At 41.3% G+C, this 25,495-nt stretch overlaps 1 protein-coding gene across 12 annotated transcripts in view; it reads right to left on the bottom strand.

The window, feature by feature from the left end:
- Positions 1–25,495, bottom strand: part of anks1ab (ankyrin repeat and sterile alpha motif domain containing 1Ab) — a 65,583-nt gene that overhangs the window by 26,504 nt on the left and 13,584 nt on the right. For 11 of the 12 annotated variants that reach the window (XR_004501676.2, XM_033626863.2, XM_033626862.2 and 8 more), the window contains 4 exons: positions 18,044–18,116; positions 10,307–10,422; positions 5,168–5,266; positions 2,863–3,009 (listed from right to left, as the gene is read on the bottom strand). Coding sequence is in view for 11 of the 12 variants with exons in the window: in XM_033626863.2 (XP_033482754.1) it covers positions 2,863–3,009; positions 5,168–5,266; positions 10,307–10,422; positions 18,044–18,116 (435 nt within the window). In the remaining variant the exon portion in view is untranslated. Of the gene's footprint in view, positions 1–2,862; positions 3,010–5,167; positions 5,267–10,306; positions 10,423–11,120; positions 12,371–18,043; positions 18,117–25,495 lie in introns of those variants that run through there. The other variant, XM_033626869.2, reaches the window with a different exon arrangement.

The following is a 25,495-nucleotide window of genomic DNA, read 5'->3' as shown; positions in this document are numbered from 1 at the left end:
AGTACTCAAGTACTCCACAAAAAAAATCTAATGTAAGGAATAGGGTCAGGGTGAGGGTTTAGAGTAAACCTATCTGTCTGTGCTGCACAGGCTGCAGAGATTAACTACGATACACAACTTCAATGTTACACAGCTTCCACTGCACATTCATTATCACTCATTATGATAAGTCAAATATTATCTGGGAAAAAAAATTACAAAATCCATTTCAAACCCTCAGTTAACTTTGATGGGATGACTGGTTACAGCTGCAGCAGTTTCTGTTTGGTGTATTACTATTAAGGAGATACTGTGTCAATTGTCAACCAGCTTTGTACCATTACTGTGTGGGTAATATGTTAAAACGGACTGTGGTAAACTTCCCTCCATCTTACAAGCGCCCAGATCTCCCTGCTCAAATCTGTTCGCTGGCTCTCGGGCTCAAACTATAGATAGTACTTCCACATTTTCTCACCCCGCCACTATGGACAGCAGAAGAGAAAGACCTGCCCATTTCTCCATCTCGCTCTCTCAAATTTAGACCAAACTGAAATCAAACTCCATAAACCAAGATTCTGTTACTGTATTGCATATTTCCTGCTGAAAATCACTTCAGAAACATCCCTGCCTGAGGGTTTAAGGCAGACAAACTCAGTGACCTCTTTTAAATCTCTTCTTAAAACTCACTTTAATCATCTGGCTTTTTCTTATCTGATGGTATTTTTACTTTTATACTATTTCTACTGTTTTCTATCTTGTACATTTTTTAGATTTATTATTGTTTTTATTGTAAAGCACTTCGTAACTTTATTAGTTTTATCATTATTATCATATTACTATTATCATATTTTGGTGCACTGTTTGGCTGTATTCCGAGAATGAAACAGGAAGTGGACCCCATACTATTTCCTGTACAGTAAAATGGTGAAACTAAGCAAACTGATCAAATATGAACCAAGATTCTGTTACTGCGTTCCCTAGTCTTGGCTCAATTTTTTCAAAAACATTTTTTAGCTTACTTTTTGCTAACAATAATATGAGATTGTTTGTTACCAGCCGGTCGCCATATTGTTTCCTGTGTCAAAACGGACAAGGTCTGACACAGCACAATGCATACTGGTAGCTGTAGGTTTTCTACCTACTGAGCAAAAGCAAATGCTACAGCCCTTTGTCACAGTTTTCTCTTGTCATGAACCACCAATTTCAAAAGTGCTTGTGTGTTTCTACTGTATTGACAGCCCATTTTTATGAAAAGACCATCTTTCCAACAGTGAAATACTTCTTTAAGATCTTTGGGACAGTTATGAGATCTCCTTCTTAACTTAATTATTATTTCAACCTTGCTGTGTAACTCATTGGCAGAGTGGTTAGAGCAAATGTCCACACATGAGAACTGCAGGTTCAGGGTTCGACTCCTAAGTGTTCTGCGGTGCATTTGGGCATCAAGATTTTCAACACATTTTCTGCAGGGAGTACATTTTGTAGTTGGTTATTAATACTGTACCAAACTAAAAACTTTCTTTCTATTGAAACCTCACGAGATGTGCAGTCAACAAATACTTTAATATGTACAATGCAAATAATCCCAAAATGCAGCATCACCAAAACATCAAAGACACGTGGGTTAAGTTCCTGTAACTTTGTGCTTACAACCTATTCTGGCTCTTGACTCATACAAACACAACAATGGCTACTTGCAACTAGTCAGCAATGATACATCTATCTGGAACGATATATCAGTTCAGTGCTCAATGATCCAACATCACAGATACACAGTGAAAACATTGATACATATCGTCATCTATAAGATACGCCTTTATTTTGAAATTCATATGGAACGACTGTGTCACCACTTTGGTCCAAATGTACCCATACTTACTAACATTCAAACAGTGCTCGTGGCCTAGCGCCAGGCAAATAATGGTGAGCTGCAAAGAAAAAGAAATGCAGCTATTAACTGATATTGTCTCATATCGATCATAGGCCCTTGAATTAAATCAAATCGATATTGTATCATAGCAGACTTTGTGTTATCAGCAAATATTGTATCATTCAAAGAATCTATATATTGTCCTATGAAATTTGTGATTTGTGGTTTACCCTTGTTTGCAATCCCTCTTTACAAGGTGTGCAAGTTCAGCCAAAAACAGATTGTTCCTTCTCAGATTGGTTCACATCAATCATTTTTAGGAGCCAGACAAAGAAAAACAATCGAATATTTCACAATAAATTAAAGACTAAAAAGAAAAGTCAGGAAAATGTAATTTTGTAGCACAGGATAGGTTTTTTTTTCTTCTTTCTCATCCCGTTAATCACCTTGCAAATCCTCAGATTTATCTCAGGAACCCATGGTAAACCACTGCTGTAGTCTAAACACACACACGTACGCACCAACAAAGACAAATCGACACCTGCACATGTTCAAACCAAATTGATACATGCGCCTCTCTACAACCTCCACACGTCTCAACCTAAAAGAAATTAGGCCCCCTTTGTAATTACAAATTATCACAGAATGTTACACGATTTCCATAAAGATTAAACCAAATTAGATACTTCCCTGTCATCAGTCACCATATTGCTTCTTCATTTACATTTTATCAGTTAGCTATCTACTAATTACTCGGTGATATTGAAAACATTTCTGCTATAGTTTTATGGAAATGCTTCAATCATCGAGCACTTCTCTGTTATTTCAGCATTGAATTTTAAAGTGCTTCTTTACCTCGAACATGATCCATAAATCAGTCTTGTGATTATTCTGAGTCCATCAACTCTCTCTTTGTCAGAGCCTAAAACACCGACCAATTTCCTGCTCACCCATCTTCTATAAGAGGCCAACATCAGAACTATGCTGAATAAATGTAAAAGATGGCTTCTTACATTGACAATCTCCAGCTCCCACAGGTTCTTGACACACTCCAGTGTGCGGTAGCCACTTGAAAGAAAGTTGGGCAGATATTCATGCAGGCCGAGGCCATCCAGCCAGGAGACAAGAGATGTGCTGCCATCACAGCCCAGTGCTTTTACCTACAGTGAAGGGAGAGACACGTGAGGGAGCAAGTACTGTAACTTTTAGCATAAAACTTAAAATAGAAATGTACACTGTGTAGGCTTGTCTTCTAGTTGTGGTTATAATTCTACCTTACTAAAGCTGGAAACTGCTGCTGCTGTTTTTAGCCCTCCTAGCCGTGTGGTTCAAGGGACAGCAATGTCAGTCTGTGAGAGGTCTGTTCCCCAGAGGACAAATGCTGCTGACCTTGGTGATCACATGAATTTTCATCTAGCACCACAAGCTTTTGGGTCTTGAGTAAAATATTTTGACAAAGATCAGATGGATTGCTGTGAAATTTTTTACTGTGACAACCCTCTCCCTCCAGGAGCCTGGTGGGTGGAGTCAGGTCATCAGGAAGATTCAGCTCACCTGTGCTGGCTACAGGACAATATGTATATAGCATTTTTTACACAGAGAACACACCATGGAGCCGCTACAAGGTCCCTTCTTTATGCCTCCTTTGCATTTATACACAGAGCCAAACGACAGCAGCATCATTCCGCTCTAATGTGTGATTATAGACTCCATGTCAGCATCGCAGAATCAAAAGAGGCGTGACGGGAGTGACATGCAGCATGTTAGCACTGGCCTCTAGTGTGACACATGAGCGTGGTGATAAGCTTAATGTAACAACACCAAGCAGGGTGGAGGCCAGGGGAGAGAGACTGGCTGACTGCCACCATCTTATATGCTCCTGCAGCCAACCCAGGTGAGCTGAATCTCGCTGATGATGACCTGACTTCACTAGAGGAGGGTCCTCATACTTCAGATAGTCAAAGTCCCTATAGGATGAATGCTGCTGACTTTAATGATCCCGATTTGGAGTTGCACACTTGAAAACATCATTTTTTATTTGAATAAATCATAATGTTTTTTCTTACATTGCCACACTTTTTTGACTCACAACCCATGTGCAGCCTTTATTATATGGTATAATTAGACCAATCCTTATTATTCCATTCTCCAGTACAAACTGAAACATTTTTTGTGGTCATAGTTAATAAGCAATACATAGTTATATGTGATTTTTTTTATCATTTCAATGTACTTTTGATTTGTTTGCCAGTAAATCTAGCACGCTATCTGTGGTCAAAACAGTGTTAATTTCATTGATGAAAAATATCATGAAAATGTTTCTGCAACGACCTTATATCCATGACAAAAACGAGATAATGACAAGCTAAAAATAGAGCCTGATAATAAAAACTAAAACACAGCTGATCCCCACAGGACTCAGTCCGGACTTGGGGAGGTTGATGCTATTTGACAGGCAGGTAGGAGGACGGGTTACCTGTGAGTGTAGCTGTGCTGTCAGTAAACAGTCTGAACTCAGCAGAGTTTTCTCCGACAGAGACGCAAGTTTAGTTTTAATCACAGACTCTATGAGAGGACACGAGTTTAAACCTCTAGACTAACATGTTGCAGATTGAGAATGAATTCAGGCTTTAGTTATTTTTCTGCTTCTTGACAGTGAGATCAATAAGTTAGCGTTTACAATGAACCAGAGTACAAATCCTAGTTGTTTTAAATTAGTAATTTGTTATGTCAATGTTTTTGAGACCATAAATAGAGAGATGTTGAGTTTTTCAGATGATGATCAGTAAGTGTGTGCTCGTAAATCACCCCCTAAACCCGTGAAAAACTGCTGGAGAAATGCAGGTTTGTAAGTGTGTAGAAATTATTTGCTGTTGTCACAAATGCAATTCTTGCACAACCTGTCACCTTGATTCTAATTTCTGAAACATGAATTAGCCTCACTAGATTAGTTTAAAGATAAAAGACTAAAAATTTTCATCGACTAAAATGTTTTGAATTTTTTCGTCAACTAAAACTATGGAGGATAAAAATGACTAAAATTTGACTAAAACTAATCAGCATTTTTGTCTCAAGACTAAGACTAAATCTAAAACAGCTGTCAAAATAACACAAGAGTTTTTCCATTTAATGTTTAATTGAAATTATGTTACTCCAGCTCTGACAATCTACTGTATTCATCCATTTTCTTATTACCATATTATCTTTTTTTTGCTTATCTTCTATTTTTATAAACATACTGACATTGTGACCTTTTTTCTCAGACACTGTCAGTCACTGTCTCGCTCAGTGCCGAGGTTAAGTTATGATGTTAAGTACCTTAGGCAAGCTGCGTGCCGCATGGAGGATTTTCTTTCTGTGTCCTGGGTCAGTGATCCCGATGTCTCTGAGATCCTGGTCCTCCATCACGTTACTTCCCTACATGTGCACAAACGCAAGAGACACACACAAGTAAACACATTCACACACAGGCGCACGCACACGGCCACACTCATACATACACACACATGCACGTAAACAAATAAACACGTACAAACAAACACATGCACAGAGAGACAATACACAGTATGGACATACAATGATACAATCCATGAAATTAAATCAGTTGATGATACTGTATATCAGTGCAGTAATTTAAATGTCTGCATACACACACGGGGATACAGTATTTACACATGAAAGACATCATACTGACATGTGACAAATAGTTTTACATGAACAAAGGCTGATAAAAGTACTGTATCATGATGCTTTCTACACTGTAACTACAGGGCAACATTGCAGCTGTGCAAACACACACTTTCTCATAACACACACACACACACACACACACACAAACACACAGAGTATGCACATCTCTGACATAAGCAGTAACAGCAGAGTGGGAGGACAATGAAGTCAAATAAATTGTGCATGCCAAGAGTAATCAATCTGATCCGGTGCGACTCAGAGGGAACAAAGCCTTCATAACTGCAGCAGCATCTACAGGATCTCAGTGTTTCACTGAGGGAAACCAAACAGTCCGAGAGGAAACGAGAACGTTTCACTGCAGTTTGTAACAATTATTTAATTTGGGAACAGAAACAATGAACAATAATCGTTCTCGTCCCAAAATCTTGACTGACAAGCAGATTCTTGTCTGTTTCATGTAGCTGTCCATATTTGCAGCTCCAGCTGCTTTGTCATCTTATTCCGGTTTATAGGCAGGAATAAAGATACAAGGAGAACCTTGAAAATGTGGAGCTAAGCGTTTTTCCCCGTGGACTGCTGCAGATTGATTCTTCCTGGCCAAGAATGTTAAAATGTTCTGTAGTCTTTACTCAATCTGCTCTTACTGGATTGGTTTCAGAGCACAATGCAGCAGTATTCACAGGCCTGTATCAGGGTGCAGTTTGGAGATTACTCACTGATCGCTAGAATAAAGGTCAAAATGAAGCGGGGTCTGATGTAAGGGAGGACCAAAATAGATCCTCCACTTTTATTAACACAGTTTGAAGTTGGATGATGCCTCGGGAGACTCTGCAAACTTATTATTTCATGCTGCATTTGAAACATGTGACGAGAATGTATGGTTCAGTTCTTACATAGCTCATGAGCAATGGTAGTCTGATCTAATCTGATACGACTTGCAGATGTAGCCATGGTAGAAGTCCTTCATCTCACTAAATGCACTCAGTTAATGCAACAGTGAATTAGAATTGCTCTATTTCTCTGCACCACGGGGGAATTGTTTAGAAAAATCAAATTTTGTTACTTTTTTCAAGAGTCAGCCGGCGTAACGATAATATGGCAAAGAAAGAGGACTTAATTTATGTGTTAGAATATGCATGCTTAGTTCAACATTATAACATTCAAGAAAGAGGGGGCTGCAGAATCTGATGCAATATTGATGCAGGGAAGATGCAATGTAAATGCATGATGGGTAACTTCTAAGATGTTTCCTACTAGACAAATTGCATCTTTGCCACATTAGTTTGGACATCAGAGCAACTAAGCGTAATGCTTTTTAAAAACAGCAATTATGTGAGTGACAACGAATCCCACAAACAAATCCTGATGTTCAAGTCCAGTTAGATTGATCACATCTGAAGCAAGTCTGGCAGAATCTAAAAGGGCACAATATTAAACATTCACAATGTCTGCCTGACTACTCTGACCTTTCCCTTGTTTGCAACTTCCACATCCTTGTAAATATCCATGGGTAATTTGCCTTGTGAAATTAATGATTTATCTCCTTGATGCATCAAGTCCAGCAGACACATTAGTCGTGGCATGAAAATGAATATCAGAATGCTTAATGACCCATCGTCCTCATCACATTAAATCTTGATCAATGTGGTATCTTCCAAACCAATAAGACAATAAGGCTGCTTTGTTTTCTTTCTAGATATCTGTACATTAGTGTCGGCCACAGTGGGACAATAAAAGAATTTGTGTCAGCCAGTAAAGATTTTGCAATACGTTTAATACTCCACTAGCTGTTTCTTTAATATCTCTGGTTGCATTAGGCTATTGTGGGTGATGCTGCAAATCAATAAGCAGGACTGATTTATGGCATCAATTTAAATAAGTACCTTTATTTGTCAGGTATTCAATTTACTTGATTAGTGAGCATTTCAACATTATCTATTTCTTAAATTGAAAGGCCAGAGAGTATACTTTATCGTGGTATGTAATATTATTACATACAATAATATTACACGTAAAGGGATAAAGGATTTTATCCATACTAAAGCCCAAATGATTTTTGAGGCTGATACTGATATCAATAAAAAAATTAAAAGGATCCTCAGGCATTGAGATGGTCTAGTGGTTAAGATACATACACAACATCATCAGCTCAATTCCACTGCTGCACACCACTTCCTATCTATCCATGTCCCCTCATTTCCTGTCACCACGTAAGAAAAACGGGTCCTTTAAATTAGTCTTTACAAGACTCTGACTATGAAATGTACTGAGCAGGACATTTTACAGTTGAAAAAAGAACTAGTCGCTAGGGCCAGGCCAAATGGAGGAAATCGCACATCACAATATTTCTGACCAAACACCTCAATATCGATATTGCCACGATATTGTCAGGTTGACTATTACACATTAAGATTTTTGGTAATTAATCAACAGTAATGTGGGCAAATAACAAAACGGCTAGAACAGTCTGGTAGGTTTAGAAAATGACACCACTTTACTGTAATGCAGCCTTTAAAACCAGGAAAAGACAACACATATGACAGAACAATATCCAAATCAGAGATGATATCTAGTCTCTAGTGATGCGCGGGTCAACCCATAACTCATTAAGTGACAAAGCAGCGTTCAGAGTAATTGTGCAAAAGTCCACCTTCCACCCTTTCTCCATTTCTCTCTCTGTCTCTCGAACACACACAGCAAGCAGCTTTATCATCAGCCGTACTGCGCTCAGTGTTTCTGTTATCCAATTCTTGGCCAGGAAATTTTGTTAAAGTACAACATATTTAAATCTGTCTGGTAAGAATATATAGGCCTACCACCATGTCCTAAGAGCAAACGTCTCTCTGTCCACACTGAATTGCTAAATATGCACTTCTGTTACGTCATTAAACATACCACGTAGGATATCAGCTGTGCGCTCGAGATCAAATTTAGGATGAAACTACGCAAAAGATGGGTGAGGACTTGCTGTCTTCCCTACGTGTGTAACACTTGTTTTTTTGTGATATTTACTGGAAATGACATACATTATAGCCAACAGCAAGTAGGTTGTTTTTAGCAATGGTCATTACCAGACAATTTGCGGCCCAGGTCCAGGTGGTTGATTAATGCGTGTTTGCAGGTTCACTGGGGCGGATTCACTCTCTTGATTGGCCAGGATGATGCAGGTTTTAAAAAATCTTTATTCACGCATCACTACTTGTCTCATATCACGATATTGAAATAATACCAATCTATTTCCCAGTTTTCCAGTTTCTGAATAACCTCAAACATATCTTTGGTGTTTCTGTACTAAAATGTTTTGTTACTTATTGTTTCAAATATATTACACAATATCGATATATATATAGTATACTGTATATAAAGGCAAAAAGCTGGCCCCAACAATCCATATTGCACACCACTACTGTATTCCTTTTACTATAATTATATTATATTACTACATATACTGCTCCTTTAGGCTTGTTGTCACTTCATGAACAAATCTGACCCTAAAGCTCAGATCTCCATGGCACCTCATAGTAGGAGTGATCAAGTGTTCATAAGGACTCCCATTATGTTGTGATCTCATGCCTTATCGGAAAGAAGAACACAACCACTTTGCCTCTGAGCTCGCTGGTCTCACTTAAGTGAGCTCAGCTGTGACAAACTGATGTAACATATAGCCTATAGTGCTAATGCAGCTCTGTGGTCTGCGAAATGTCCGCATTTACCCTTTGGGCCTGGTTATTTACAGTGTATGGCCGTGTTTTTTCAGAGTAACATGACCAGGGGATTGGAAACGTAATGGTGTTTTCTACAATCATCACCAAATGCAATATCAAGTTTCCTTGTGATGTTCTCTACGGGAAACATGATAATGCTTTCAGTCAGAATGTGGACGTCTTTTGAGCTGCAGCTGAATGAATCTATCAATATGTAATTTGATGGAGGTGTTTTAAAAATGCAAAACATTCATCCAAAATGTGTCAATGTTTTCCAGAAACTGTCTGATCATGTTTTTAAATCATCACGGAGGACAAATCATGTGTCTTTTGATAATTCATTTACTAGTGACATAATAACTTTTAACCAAAGTAAATGTCTGCATGCAAAAATGTGTGACTACACTCTAAAAACCAGGAGTGTATAGACTATAAATACAACACTAGCATGCTGCTGCAGTCTAATCATACATTGTGCAGTTATTGCAAGACTCATAAGCACCACAAGCATAATAGGTGGTGGATTTAGTGAGATTTGGCAAGCAACCATGCAGCTACGGTGTGTTTAGAGTGAGGACTGTTTGTTCACGTCATCTGAGTGTATCTACACAGAGGTCAAGTCCAGTGACTGTAAATCAGAAGATTCAATATAGAGGGGAGGAGGTGGATTTAGAATTGTGCAGTAAATGAGATAACATGATTGGGAAAGCTGGGAAAAAGTTAATGGGTTCTGGTTGTCATTTGTCTTTCCACTGGTGACAGCCCACATTCTTTAAAGGGATTCAGTGTGGGGCCATAAATCTTAGCAGGGTCATGCATCGCACAGGAGGTGCAGAGGAGTTATAAAAGGGGAGAGGGGAAAGGGGGAAGGATGAGAGAAGGTGCAGGGGTGAGTGGGAAAGAGAAAGGTGGGGGGGGGGAGTGGAGCTACTGACAGACAGGCAGAGGGTGAGAGAGCAGAGTGGTGACATAAAAAGACAAATGTAGCTAGGTTGACACAGGGAGAGGCAGAGTGATGTAAAGTGGAACCGACCCCTGAGATGACGTGCTGCAGGTGACTCACCATGAATCGTAGGTCGTCGAAGCCATTGAGCAGGAACTTGCTCTCGTACTGCGGCAGCCCCACGTGCTCCAGCCACTCTCCGACCGGCTGGTCCAGGGCTTTACCACAGGCCCCATCTGCCGAGAGAGGGAAGCGCTTCAGCAGGGAGAAGCCGTTCAGCCGGTAGCAGCGGCACTCAGAGGACGACACATGGCATTGCCACATCATCCTCGGCCAGCAGAGGCAGAGCCGAGTGCAGCAGCACCAGGCGGGGTGGGGGGGAGACAGGGTCCAGGCCGGGGGTGAGGGGCTCCCAAGGTACGGTTGGGGGCCCAGCTAACTCAAACACAGGAGGAGGGTAGGAAGTGCTGCAGGCCCAGCTCAAGCCCTGCAGGGGACTGACTAGGCTAATATACACCCACTGGTGTTAGTGTGACTGACTAAAAATGTCAGGCGAGGGTGGAGGTAGTGCAGGGAAGGAAGCCCATCTGAAGCTTGGTATAGTGAGTTATGTTGGACTGAGCCACTACGGCATCTTCCAACAAACAGGGTTCACTAAACATTCCTTTAGTGAGCAGATGAGCGAGTGTATGAACAAGTGCCTAGCTAGTCCAAAAACAACAAATTTGAACACTACAAATCAGGAGGCTAAATAATTTTCAAGCTGAGGGAAAATGGAAATCACTAAATCAAACATTTTCACACATCACACATTATTTACTCTGCTAAAACTATCCCCGTCATTCTTCCTAAAATCAGAAATTACTCCATCAGGGTCTAACACAGAAATATTAATTTCCCCCAAAATAAATTGGTCACGGTTTTCACCACATACTTGTAAAGCTCTGGCTGAGTCCCATGGCTTCATTGGTCAATCTCTTTGAGAGCTAGGACACGGCTCATACAATGAAGGTAGCAGCATTCTAAAGTACTGTTGAGGTACTCATGTTATTTTTGATCAAGGAATACACGTTTGTTTAAATCATTTTTCATCTTTACTCCAGAGCCACAAGGAGTATGGTCAGGTAGACATATTGTAAATCCTACATCAAAAAAAGAAACGTTGGCTTAGGATTTCCACAGTGTGCTGATTCCAAACTCCTCAATTCATAATCAAATCCAAATATAGATTCCTTGATAAAGCTCCTGGTAAGCTGTCTGCCAGTGGAAAAAGGCTCGGTGTCCTTGGTGGTGCCAGTGCTGCCCAGCATTCACACTCTTCAGCAGGCTGCTGGCTGTGCGGCTCCGCCAGAGAACGTGCTTCTCATCTCTCAAAGCAGTAAATCCAGGTTCAGATCCAACAGACGGCAGGTGAGCCTCTTGACTCTGAAGCGAGGATCACTGCGGGACCACAGTGCAGGTTAAGCTAGCTCCTTCCTGAGGCAGGCGCCCCCACTCCCGCCCCAGCCCACCTGGTTCTTCTCCTCGCTGGGTACAGCTAGCAGCCTCTGTGCTCAGGGCAGAGGTTTGCTGCATCCCCTGCCTGTCTGAGACATGCAGGCAGCGCAGATGCAGTCACAGCAGCTGCTCCTGGCTCACACGCGCTACCCCTCACTGCTCACAGGGCATAACGTCCTGACGCCGGCTACTTCTTACACAGGAGACCACAGATCTGCCTCAACCTCAGCCACTGCTGCCACGTCCTTCCCACATCCACGACAGGCAACAGACTCAGATCATCCCCCCTTCTCATCCAAGCAAATCCCTCAAGCTCTTCTTTTTAACTCCCCCCTCCTCGCTCTCGTCTCTCTCTGCTTTCTTTCTCTTGCTCTCGATCTCATAGCCCCATTCCCATATTGTGTGATCGCACTGCAGGGCTGCCGTATGCTGCCTGATGAAGTGGGGTGCTGCTCCACGTAACCACCTCTCTCTCCCTCACTCTCCCACTATATCAATTCCCCTCCCTCTGCCGCTCTCTCCCTCACTCTGTCTCGCTCCCTGCCTCTCGTCCTCAAACACACAGACAGATGCAAAAACACACACACTCTTCCTCTCTCTTCGTCGTCTGTCTCTCTACCCCTTTTCCCCTTCTATCTTGCACCCCTTTTTTCCCCTCACACAAATGCACACATCCTCGCTCTCCTCTGTCTGTCTCTCCCTAACCTTACCCCACCTCTCCCCCTCTCGCTTCCCCCACTGCACTGATTAGAATTGCAGAGGCACTCTGATCTTGCCAGTGCAGAAAGGACACCACCATCAGAGGCAAGGAACAAGCACCGAGAGCCCAAAAATCACAGTCCTGCTCTGCCAAGAATGACTAGAATGTAAAGGGATGACGAAGACCCGATCCTCTCCTGCAGGAGCAGCGCCAAATATTTTAAGCCTAACACGGAATATTGAAACAAAGCGCCTCATCAAGCCCCTACTTATTAGCAGACGGCTTTAATTCATTTACATCTTACTTTGATGATAGGACAAGGGGGGGCAGCATTGATTCAAGTCAGCAGAAGTCTCTAATGCACTCGTACAGGAGAAGAGAAGAGGCGACCCGCACTTCAAGTCCTGTCTCTTCTTCATCTCACGCAGTCATACAGCATGACAGAAAAGAGGCAAATTCAATTATGTACTTCCAGATGCTCGTGTCATATCAAGCGTTTTTACAGCACAACAGAGGCTACTTGCAGGAGAAAAAAAAAGCCTAGATAAAACAAGTGAGGTAATATATAATTAAGATAGATTTTGGGTAGAAAGACTGCCTCGGTCTACAAAGGGAGTGGTAGACTTTAGCACCCACCTATGCAGGGCTGCTCACTGGGTCCGTCACTGGTGTTATCTGGGTACAGCTGCAGGCAGAGCGTAATTATGCAGGCTTTCAAGCTGCTTGCAATCACCTCACACATTCCCAGATGGGTAGTCAGCCAGTCAGTAAGGCAGTCAGGGCAAGGAGAAGCGGTGCCAACAGAGGGAAGCAAAGTGAAGGGCTATTGATTGAACCTCCTCCGTAATTGGCCGCCTGTACCCCTGTTGCTCTGGCGTTAACGATCAGGTAAAAGGCCAAGTCGGGTCTCCATGACCCGTCAGTCATCCACAAGGACCAATGCTCATCATTTGTTATCAGGAAGAGAAGCTGCTGTCAGATTTGCCCTGACTGAGGAGAGAGATGATGGAAGGAGGGAGTGATTGAGTGAGAAAGGGAGAGAATGAGCAGGAGACAGATAAGAGACAGAGAAAGACTAATAAAGGAGGAGGCGATGAAACATATGGGGGAGATAAGATGGTAATAGGACGTAAGAAGGATTGAAGTGGACTAATTATGATTCACTACGAGATCCCACAACTCCTCCTCCTTCTTTACTCTTCCCTCCCGAGCATCATACCAAAGTCAGCTCTTACACCACAGTATCCAGACAAAGACTGTTAAAAATACCGGCCACCCCATCCAATTACCTCCATTCATTTGGGACAGCAACACCTCCCACGGTAGTAGGACCTAATTACTGACTGACAGAGTATCCGATGCTCCTCCGTGGGGGGGAACTGGGTCACTGTCTTATCCCCTTTTATACAGGCCATGCTGTCAAATCTATCCAAGTGGGTTTCTGTACTGTTTGAGCACTGCTAGGTCTAGACTTGGCTCCGAGGAGCGCCCAGAAAGACCTATTTACAGAGGAAGAGGTAGAGGTTGTGCCTAGATAAAGCCGTGCCTCTTTATCAGAGCAGCAGAAAAAGCACTAGCTCCTTGTCAACACACCCAAGCACTGGAGAAAATGAGCCGCAAAGCTGAATTAATTCAGGGAAACTGAAGGCGGACTCTTTTCCTTTGAACGTCAGAGTGTGCCTGTACACAAACCGAGCCGATGCCTCCTGTGTGCTGTTAGCTGAGCTCTCTCTCTCTCCACTCCCTCTCTCTTTTTAAGCTCATTTACTCAGTGCTCTCTTAGCACACAATCGAGGCACTCGTGATGGGCACACAACACAAACAACCTCATCCTTGAGTATGAAGAATGGTGCAAAACTGCAAGGCGAGTTTTTGTAGCTGCACAAAATCTGAAATCTGATGTCCACAAATCTGCTTCCAGAAGATGAATTGGCCATCCTTGGCTCCTGATATGAGGGACAGCAAACAAGAAGAAGGTGGATGGTATGAGAATTCACGAAAACAGGGACAGTGGATAAGGTTCTCCCAGTTCTGTCACAATAAAAAATAAATGTGGAAAGAAGCGTGACGATTTGTGTTTCCATCTTTGTGTAATCTCCCTCATCTCCTTCTCTTTTCCCCTCCTCTCCTCTACCTCTCCTCTCCCCTCTCCCTCCCTCTCCTGGTGATGACTCTGATGGGTACCTGTTTGTTCCCTTTCATTACACTGTGGGAAAAAGAAATGTGACCTCTTTACTAAGCGACACGTACGAAAACAGCAACAAAAGCATCTTCGCAACCTCCAGAACTACTTGTGCACAATCTCCGATTAGAATCGGAGCAGCAACTGCATGACTCAGCTGAATCTGGGACACTTTCAGCATTCCCTCCTTCAAACCAGGCCTATAAATAGCTCACACCTATATGTGTAAAAGAAAAAAAACAAACAAACAACATATTTCCTCTTATGTAATGTAGAATAAGCCCTGGTCTTAATTGTTAGGACAGCAATTAATCTGAGAATGCTTCGGGTGTGCTGGAAGTCAGGTTACAATTAAAATCATAAATTAACACTGCGATGGAAACCGGCTTTGCTTTGAGATCGTTTTGTTAATATGTATTTCCTTTTGGCTTAAAATAATATATATATATATATATATATATATATATATATATATATATAACACATTAGAAAAAATTAAGATGAAGATGGTGAAAGTAGTTATGGTGACAATAATTGGCGTTGTTACTGTTATTTATTTTATTTTCCCATTTTAACTGTTCTTTTGAAGTCATAATTATGTTTATTTTATGACGTTGAATAGTTTATTCATTGCTTCACTTCTCAGTTTAAATGTATTTAAATATTTTGTTGTCTAAATGATCTGCGCTTTTCTCTTTCATCATGTGAGGTATTCTGAGCTGCACTGTTTCTAGAAGAAGCTATATAATTAAATTGTTTTATTTAGTTAAAATGATATAATTAAGTTAGAGAATATTTATTATTTGAAGGCTAAAAGAAATAAACCCCATATTCATACCATCTACACTTCCCCTTCTTGAGTGAAAGTAAAAGTGGACATATGAAATCAACAAGAGATTTGATCAAAAGAGTAGATGTCCGTAACATTTTGTACTCTGCGTTTAGTTCAATTGGCTGCATAGGTCAAACTATAACTTACCTTTTTTTCCATTACGAGTATTGCCATTTAACTGCATATACACTTGAAGCCTTTGTAATGGGCTGACAGGACGGAGTGATGTAAGGCGCAATATAATTACCTGACGACATGCTAACACATGTAGGTTTAAATAGTGGTTCAGCAGTAAAAGTCTTAAAGGGGCAGTTCACCCCATAATCAAATGTATATTTTTCCTTTTACCTTTAGTGCTGTTTTTCAGTCTAGATTGTCTTGGTGTAAGATGCCGTAGAGATGTCTACCCTCTCTCGAATATAATGGAAAAAGACGACACTCAGCATGTGGTACTCAAAACTCAAAATTCAACAGCAGTGTCTCTAAATTGTGACCCTGTTACTCAAGACAATCCACAGACCTTGTTGTGAGTAGTTTCATGTAGGAACTATTTTCTTTTTACCGAACTACACCTACCAACTGAATCACCACACAGACACAAGTGTGCATCTACTGCTAGCTCACTTAGGATCACTTAGCTAGCCGACATTACAGCTCAGCCGAGGAGGACGCCGTTAATGTTCACAGCTCGCGCTGTCACAAGCACAAGCCTCTCATTCCCTTCACCTTCCCCTCGCTGTGTTTTGTTTTGTCTGTGGGTCCATTTCGGTGCGTCATTGCACCACTTAACTCGACAGCTCTTTAAATGGAGTGCAATCTGTCAACGAGTGGCAACAACCAGCTTTCCTAGTTGGCAGATAATTGCTGACATGGACAGTAAAGTTGACAATAGGGTTCATCAGTTCTGTCTCATCAGTCTCCCTTGACTTGTTTGGGTTTGTATGGTTGACGGTGATGTAAATGCCCCTCTCGCTGCTCAATTTTAGCGCCGTATTTGCCAGCTACAGTAACTGTCAAATGGTGTGCAGACTCCACCTACTTGGCCCACTGCAGGTATGTGCTGATGCTGTGATGGTGCAGACCCAGTGTGGTCTCCCTCCCTGATTTCTCTGGTACCTGGCTCTGTTTATCACACTCACCTGCCTGCTATCAGCTCATCATGCGCACCTGCCTCTCATCAGTTCATCCACCTGCAGCATTTTTTATTCCAGCTCTCCAACCACTCACCGCCAGATTATTGTTTAATCTTTTGTGGTAGCTACACATCAAGGCCAACTAAGTTTATTCTTGGCATTTCTCTTCCTCATGTTTTCCTGCTATTAAACTGAGTTTTTCCTGCGCCCCAGGATCACCAGTTACCTACCTGCCAGCTTCACCTGCTCTCCACTCCTCCCTTCCCCCCCAGCTTCCTCTCAGCCACCTCATTCCTCCCCATGGACTTCCATCCCTCACCACCGTTCCCATATCATTATCTTTTGTGGCAATAAACCTCAGTCTGCGTCCTGCACTGCGTTCTACTCGTGTTCATATCAAGTGGGTCATGATTTCTGGAGAGACATTACTGTTGAGTTTTTTAAATGTTTTTTTTTTCAATGCTTTGAGCACCACAAGCTGAGCGCCATCTAGTTTTATTATACTGAAGAGAAGGCAGAAATCACTACAGCCGATATCTGCAACACTCCGCAACACACACCAAAACAACACTACAGGTAAAAAGGAAAAATATGTATTTCTGATTTTTTGCTGAACTGTTACTTTAAATCTCTATTTCCTGCTTCCTTACTTTATATGCATTTATCACTAGCACATATTTTACTGTTCCTGTCTTACAGCTTGGGCGGTGTTTCACCTTGCTGTGGTTAGCAGATTGTTAATCCATGAAACATACTGCACATAACTAATGAAGATTTCTTCTTAATAAATCTGAGTAGATTTCTTAAAGGCAATCCTGTGCACACCCAGAGGAGCTGTTACACAATACTATATGATGAAACCACCTTATGGCAGAGTCTCTAATGGAGGTAGGTTTACACTGTATCAACTCAGGAGTGTTACCTAAACAAACTGAGCCGGTGCCAGCTGGCTTCTCCTTCTGCACCGCCTGAAGGACACTTGATGAAGCGTACTATCAATTCAAGCCCTATTGAGATATACAGTAACTCCAGAAAATAAAAAATATGACAGTGAGTGGAATTCAGAATTAGATTTCGCACAACGTGAAAACTTTGTTTATAAGGAAAAAACAGCATTGTGCCAAACAAATGTCAGCTTGAATCTCTTTGACTTATAAGGGCAAAATAAACCCTCCTCTCCATGCCTTCTGAAGGTGTTTGAATAATGAATAGCAGCTCTTGGAAAAGCTGCTCACAAATGTAATCAGTGACAGGGTGTAAAAAGTTTGGTTGCTGCTAACATTACATATAAATCCTGTCCAATAAACTCCACGGGGCTATCATGAAAGCAGCACCGAGGGCAATTAAGAGTTTTATAAATGGTTAACGAATAAGACTCACTTAATCCCCAAGACCCAGTTGTCATTTGGTATTAACCAACCACTAAATTACACACCACATAGTCATATCTCTGAAAAAAACACTCCATAGTGCATATATTAAAAAATCTATCATCATGGTGGTGAGGCGTTACCTGAGCTTGTTGTGGGCTGTTTCTTTTTGGATGTTTCAATGCCTGCTCCAATCAGGTTCATGATCTTCTCAATCTGTTGAAGAGAACAAGCATGAAACGTCAGAGACTGAGTGAACAACTACTAATAAATAACAAATCAATACAGAACTGTGGAATACATGGTATTGTAGATTTCTACAAACCATGGATATGCACGATTTTTGTGGCATAAGTGCTGCTGGAAATGCCACCAATGTCTCTCTTGGTTGGTGGATTTCAAACTCTTGTGCCCACGACACATCAAAGACTAAGCCAAAATCTCTAGGCACACCTGTATTTATATCTGTGCACAATAGTTTCTACAACACGTGTAATCACTCTTATCACAAACATAAGACAATAAAAATAAGAAAAAAAATAAGACTCGTGATTCGTGATATTGTCTACTGACAGTTTTCTTTCTCTTTTCTTTCAGCGGTAGGTCATCTTTGCTGGTGCTTTGTTGTAATTTGCTCTGTACAATAAAGCGATCTATTGTCCTGCTGACGGCTTTCTCCTTTTAAATGTTATCATTCCTCGCACTGGCTGCCAATCAGGGCTTTTTGATGTATCACACGCTTATAATTCCCACGCTCAAATGGCGACAAATAGGTTCTCCATGAAGGTTTTTTTTTTTAAATCAAATTACATTTTTTAGCTACAGTTTGCTAAAACATATAATACAATCAATTACAACTTAAATCATAACTTTTTGTAAAGGCACAGTTGAATATTGCAATAATAATGTGTGGTTGGCACACCTGGATTGGTATCATGGCACACCAGTGTACCGCAGCACAATATTTGAGAACCACTGCTCTAAGGACACCTGCTTTTGGTGGCACAATAATGGCCAGAAATGCCACTGAGGTTTCCCTAACAAACAACCACTTTTGTTGTTTGTTGGCCACGGACAATGGGCTGCAGCTTGGCATCTGTCCCACCTTGGTCTCACACCATCCACCTCCTTCTGATGAGAAACTCAGCTTATAAGCATATAAGTAAAACTGCTTCACTTTAAGGGAAAGTTAATATGATACATATGAAATGTACAGATGTAACTTAAATATGTGGTTTGCAGAAACATACAATGCTAACATTTTCTTCTGGTGTGTGGGCTGTGAACTCTTCAAAACATGCTTTAAACTCCTGTCTAACCCTCCTCCAGCCCACCACAGCCAAACCAATTACAAAACAGCACCAGTGAGGGAGTAGCACTGGGTGAGGAGTTAGGACAGAGAGCTGCTGCTGCTGCTGCTTGGAGTATTGGGGTGGAGGCGGGCTGCTTTGCAGTGATGGATTACAAGCAACAGTCCGACGTGGACAGCAATTCAATGACTAACCCACAACTCAGCAAAAAACACAGCAGGGTGAAAAGGTGAGTTACAAGCTTCTGAAACTCCAAATTATCATGGCCTATAGCAGAGTCCATCCTGCACAAACAGACCCTCCGGAGATTGTGATCTGTTGCTGACTGTTTCTTAGTGAGCGTTTGATTGCCCTCTCAGACCTGTATTACTTAAGCTTCACAGAAGAAGGCAACAGCTTACTGCAAGGTTAAGTGAGCACAATGCTGCATGCAGGAGATTACAGAGCAACTCAGAGAAGAGTTGTTTAGGGGCTTAGAGCCAAAAATGTTTATTTAAGTAGTCTCTGGCTTTCCAGGAGAGCCAAAATGCATTTTCCAGGTTGTTTGCATTTGTTTATTTGCTGGATAACTGAACAGTAACTCAAAATCCAACAAAGGACCTTTTTCTGCTAGATGCAGCATGTTATCAAGTCCTGTTAAAAATATATGTAGCATGAATAATGAACTTCTTTTTTTCTATCCAGAACCAATAGGCTTTTCACACAGCAGACAGTTTGACTTGTCATAGTATGAAAAGCACAGGTGTTACTAATAATATTAATGATGACTCTGTTCTGTTTATGTGTTCAAACTCTGAAGAAGGTGACTAAGCACACCTCCCAAAATGTTGAACTATTCCTTTAAATACAGCCGCATGAAAACTGAATAAGGTGGGACCACTTAGAGCAGGTGTGAAACAAGTTATCCTAATGTCCCTGCCTCTTATTAAACATTCAAATACAAGGATTGTATTTCACTGATGTCATTAAGCTGGACTGGAACAGACAGTTCATTCTGAAGTACCCAACATCATATTCGTTCCACATAAATATACCCAGTTGTTCATTCATGAGTCATGATATTCCAACCAAAACAGTCTGGGATTTATCATATGTACTGTATTTTGAGTAATCATCACTCATCGCTGGTTGAGTGTAAGCAATTTGTCTACAGCACAGATCACCACACTACTTGCTGACACTTCATGCTTCAAGGACAACAGGACCTCGTACACAGAGCGCACCATTCACCTCACTACAAAGAGAATAGACTATACATATTAATAGCATTCAATATTACTTGACTGTAGTAAGGAAGAGAAGTAGATGTTTTGATTATTTCAAGCAGTTAGCAGGCTGGGGTCACCTAACATTCTGCGTGGGAACTACTGCAGATCAGGCTGGGAACTAAATTTAGAATCACTAGAGGAGTCTATTCACAATCAGCAATGAAGATTTTTTGCAAGCCTGAAAAGCTGATTCTGCTTTCACTAGTGACACCAGAGACACAGCCAGGCTTATTTGATGTAATATTTAGTGTTTGAAAAAGCCCTATGCACTTCGCTAGTGGCATCAACACTGTGGAAAAGCCTTGATTCATTTGGAAGTCAGGCACGTGGGACGCATGGCATATGCCTCAAGCAACACAGACCTCACATTACTCTTTGAATTAACCCAGTTACATTCTATATCATACACACACACACACACACACACACACACACACACACATCAGGACTGCATTACATCTGAGCTTAAGTGCACCTTTATTAAAACCTGTCACAAAAAATGCTGCCTCTAGGGAATCCCGCATCATCACAGTTAAAGTGCTGAAACATTTCATAACACCATGCAGTCTCATCCAATGTTTAAATAGCAAGATGTTAGGCACTGGGATAGTGTGGAAACACTCTAAATATATTTTTGTTATTCAAAAGATAACGTTGTTTTAAACATACAGTACGTAACACATTCTTTTCATGAAATACAGATGCCATGTGAACTCAGGTCAATTGGTCCATTAGTGTTTCTATCCATCCATTAGCTATGACCTTGAGGGTCGCTAGGGGACTGTAGTCCATCCCAGCTGACATTGGGCAAGTATACCCTTGGCAAGGTCGCCAGTCAATCACAGGGCTGACACGTAGGCCCTGTTTACATCTGGTATTAACATGCGTCCTGGGTGATTGGATCACAAGTGGACAGCTCTAACTACAAGTGTGTACACAACCAATACACGGTGAGATCCAATTGCTCAGACCATATTCGGAGGTCATCTGGCCACATATGGCTAAATTCTTTAAGCAGGGTATTTACTTTACCGGGGAGTCCCATTGAGATCAAAAATCTCTTTAACGAAAGAGACCTGGCCATGGTAGCAGCCGTACAAAACCACAAGGTATTAAAATACACCATATACAACGAGATATACCAAATTCACAATAAAAGAGGAACAGCTATTTACTACAGTGGCCTCTCATATAAACAACCACATGCCTTCATGATGCCCTTAAAGTCATCAATGGATACAAATGTTTTGATTTTAGATTTTCCATGCCCAAGGTGCACAGCAGGAAAATGCCATTTTCCCCAGATCTGTAAAAAACCCAGTGTACAATGAGCCCTGGACCACATTGAAGACCGCCTACTCAGCTGATGTCATGCTTAGTTGACTCCCCACCAGAAAACTGTCTGTGGGTGCAGCTGCACCAAGATGCAGCTGAAGGACAGTCTCTGGGGCCTCTCTCCTCCTAGCGAATGGTCAGTTCATAGTCATTGCCTGGTTACCAGGATCTAATGCGGCAGCAGCTGTTAAAAGGTTCCAACAAACTCACACCGACACCAAAACGGCTTCACTCTGTCGTTAAACCCTTTAATAATCATTAGGTAATGTTAGCCACAGGGCTGCAGCCTGGCAGTCTGAAATTCTAATCATCAATTTGAAACCCCTCAGTCGACTGAGATTGCTTCAAGTCAAGCTGTCTGTTTTTTTGCTAGGCAATGCACTGCGCAGTGTAATTCTGGAGACGTTGTGGTCCCCAGATTTTGTGGTGTGAGCGCTCTTGACTTTGAAATACAAAAGTCACACAATAAAATAAACAGACTATATGATCGATGCAGCGGTAGACCAGCAGCTCCCGTGTTCAGCGAGGAAAATGAAGTCTGACTGTGAGGAAAGCATAGATATGTTTCACTTTTAACTCCCAATCAGAAAATGCTGTCTGTTTGGAAGTACTGAGCATTCGACTGGATTTCCGTTTTGGAATTTTCATTCAACAAAGGCACGCAAGAACAACATCTTCTTCACAAATTAAACGTATATAGTAGGGCCGTAACGGTACATGTATTTGTGTAGAACTGTTCGGTACACGACTTTCGGTTCGGCACGACTCTGTACCGAATTATTGGGCGCAGGATATTATTTTATTTTATTTTGTTTTATTTTAATTCCGTTTTTGCAAGCCGAACCATTTAAAATATCTAGTTCCCCGACGGACATAATTGAGTGACGGACCGAGTCCCATAAATCTCCGCTTTCACTTTGTGCAGCGCATTCGTGCATTTTGACAGCATGGCAAGTGAATCTGACGAACCTGAAGACCCACCCGCAAACCTTAAGTCCTCCGTTTGGGAACACTTTGGTTTCAGGGTAAAATACAAAGATGGAAATAAACAAGTGGACAAGACAAAAGCAGTGTGCCGACACTGCAGAACAGCGGTCGGGTATGTACTTGGAAACACGTCTAACATGCTAACGCATCTAAAGCGACACCACCCGAGTTTGAACGTTAACCGGCGCGACTAGAAAAAGCAATCTGGTGCAAACTACAATATCGTCGTCGTTTAAAAAGAAAGAGCGTTTCCCTGACCATCGCGTTAAAGAAATAACCAACGCCATTGGAGTTGAGTAAAATTGTTTAAGCTGCACTTTAGATATAAGCATGTTTTGTTTACTGCACTTTAACAAAGTGGGAAAGCTAAGTAAGTTCCTAGTAAAACTGAATCTGAGCAGGCTTTAAAGCTGACCAGCTGCACTATACTTTTTATTTTAACTGAGTAAAACTGTTAAAGCAGAAATGTATATTTATATTTTTCATTCAAAAAATGTGTTTAAAAAACAGCAGGATTTTATATACATTTGTTTCATTCAAAAATTGTGTAAAAAGAGTTAACTGCTGTGGTGGTATGTTTTAATAAGGTTACCAATAAGTCAAAGATATTTAATAGTTGTCCATTTTTTTCATTACTGTACCGAAAAAAAGCGAACCGTGACTTGTGTACCGAGGTATGTACCGAACCGAGATTTTTGTGTACCGTTACACCCCTAGTATATAGAGTGAGAAATGAATATACTAATGATTTGTGGGATGAAATATTCCTTTAACTACTAAATCCACTTCAGCCTTGAACAGCAGCCACAGATAGTCTGGTGAAAATCAGGTTGTAATAGAGTGTTTTACCTATGAGAAGCATTTTGCGACAAACTTTTTTTTCTTACTGAGAGTTAGATGTGAAGATTGATACCACTCTCAAATAGGAGTGGCATCAATCTACTTATCCAATTCTCAGGAGGAAAGCTGAGAAACACACTGACAGGTGTTTCTATTATTTTGTCCACCCCATTTATATCTATAATATAAGCTAGGCAACAGAAACAGCTCTCTACATAATGCAATACAGTTCAAGAGCACCACAAGCTTCATCCTCACAAATGAGTGACTGAGCGTACATGGAATTGAGTTAAGTATTGAGTTTTCCTCATTGGACATGTATTAGTAAGGGAAAGGTGAAGTTCCCCTGACCTGCAACTGCATGCCAGCTCTCAGTGGAAATTAACTCCACACAAAGAGCGCTTTCCAGTGAATGACTGGGAGCAGGCTGGAAATAATCAACTCAGGAGATCTTTTCACACAGAAATCTAATTGCTGGTGCAGTTGTGAAGCACGTGAGGCTCTGAGTGGACTGTCATTAAATCACTGGTGCTCAACTCTGAGTGATAGCGCCACATCCTGAAATGATTTACATGTTAATACCGGTTGATCTGCCCTTCAATTCCTGCGCACACTGCAAAAATGATCCATTTAATGTCACCGTTTCATGCTCAAGTTTAGGTAGAAAGATCTGACAGGAAGGTGAAATAATTTTTGCTTAGTTCCAATATAAGTCAAGTGGTTGGTGGATTTTTTTGTGCACATATCACATATTTGGCACTTGCCTTATTCTGCATTACCTCTAGATATTATGACTCTTTCTCTTCAAACTCAAAACAGATGAAAATACAACAGGAAACAAGCTCCTCTGAAAACTGGTTTTCATTTCATTTATAAGAATACATTACAAGGCCTTGGTTGTCAGATAATTTGATTTTAGAAAACAAAAACCTTTAGCAAGACTTCCAGACCCAAAAACAGACCTTAGGTTCACACTTTGTAGTACAACTCAAAGGACTACAAAGTCAGGACCAAACTTAAATTGCTACTGATCTTGGGTTTGTGATTTTGATTGGATCCAAAAGGACCCGAGACAGATTAAATGAGCAACATAAGCTGGATTTTTTTTTCCAGGCAATCAAAGACAGATACAACAGATTGCCGACCTGAATCGACGGGGCTTCAACATGTTGGAGACTGTGCTTGTTAGTTCTAAGAGAGCTCCATATTAGCCAGGAGTCAGCCAGTTTTATCCTGAGTCAGTCAGCCTCAGTGGGCTCCTCTGCAGGCCTCATTATACCTACATTCATTATGTGCATCGCTGCTCCTAAAAAATACACAGTATATATACATACATAAAGGCGCGGTTGCATGAGAAAAACATCAGAATTCTGAAATATGAATATCAATCAGGAAACTGAATATTATAATTAGAATGAATTGTAACATGTTCCCTGTTTGTTCCAGCTAGTCATTTTGGGCGAAGTTGTCATAGTGCGCGGTTGTCTTTTCTTTTTTTTTCTTTTTTTGGGCATTTTGCCTTTAATGGACAGGACAGACAAGTGTGAAAGGGGGAGAGAGAGAGAGGGGATGACATGCAGCAAAGGGCCATAGGCTGGATTCGAACCCGGGCTGCTGCGGCAACAGCCTTGTACATGGGGCGCCTGCTCTATCCACTAATCCACCGACGCCCCGACGGTTGTCTTTTTTGAAATGGCACAGAGAACAGAAAAAAGTGAAAATGGTGCAAACACAATCAAACCGTACAATAATTGACTAGGGATGCACCGATTAGACATCTTAATGATTAAACGTCTGCCATCGCTAGTCGGCACCAGAAATATTAGTCGGTTAAGCCAATTAGTGTTTTATTCGT

Source organism: Epinephelus lanceolatus, chromosome 1, assembly GCF_041903045.1.
Source record: "Epinephelus lanceolatus isolate andai-2023 chromosome 1, ASM4190304v1, whole genome shotgun sequence".
NCBI lineage: Eukaryota > Metazoa > Chordata > Actinopteri > Perciformes > Serranidae > Epinephelus > Epinephelus lanceolatus.
Note: the sequence above shows the minus strand (reverse complement) of the source record. Positions and strands in the feature narration are given on the sequence as shown.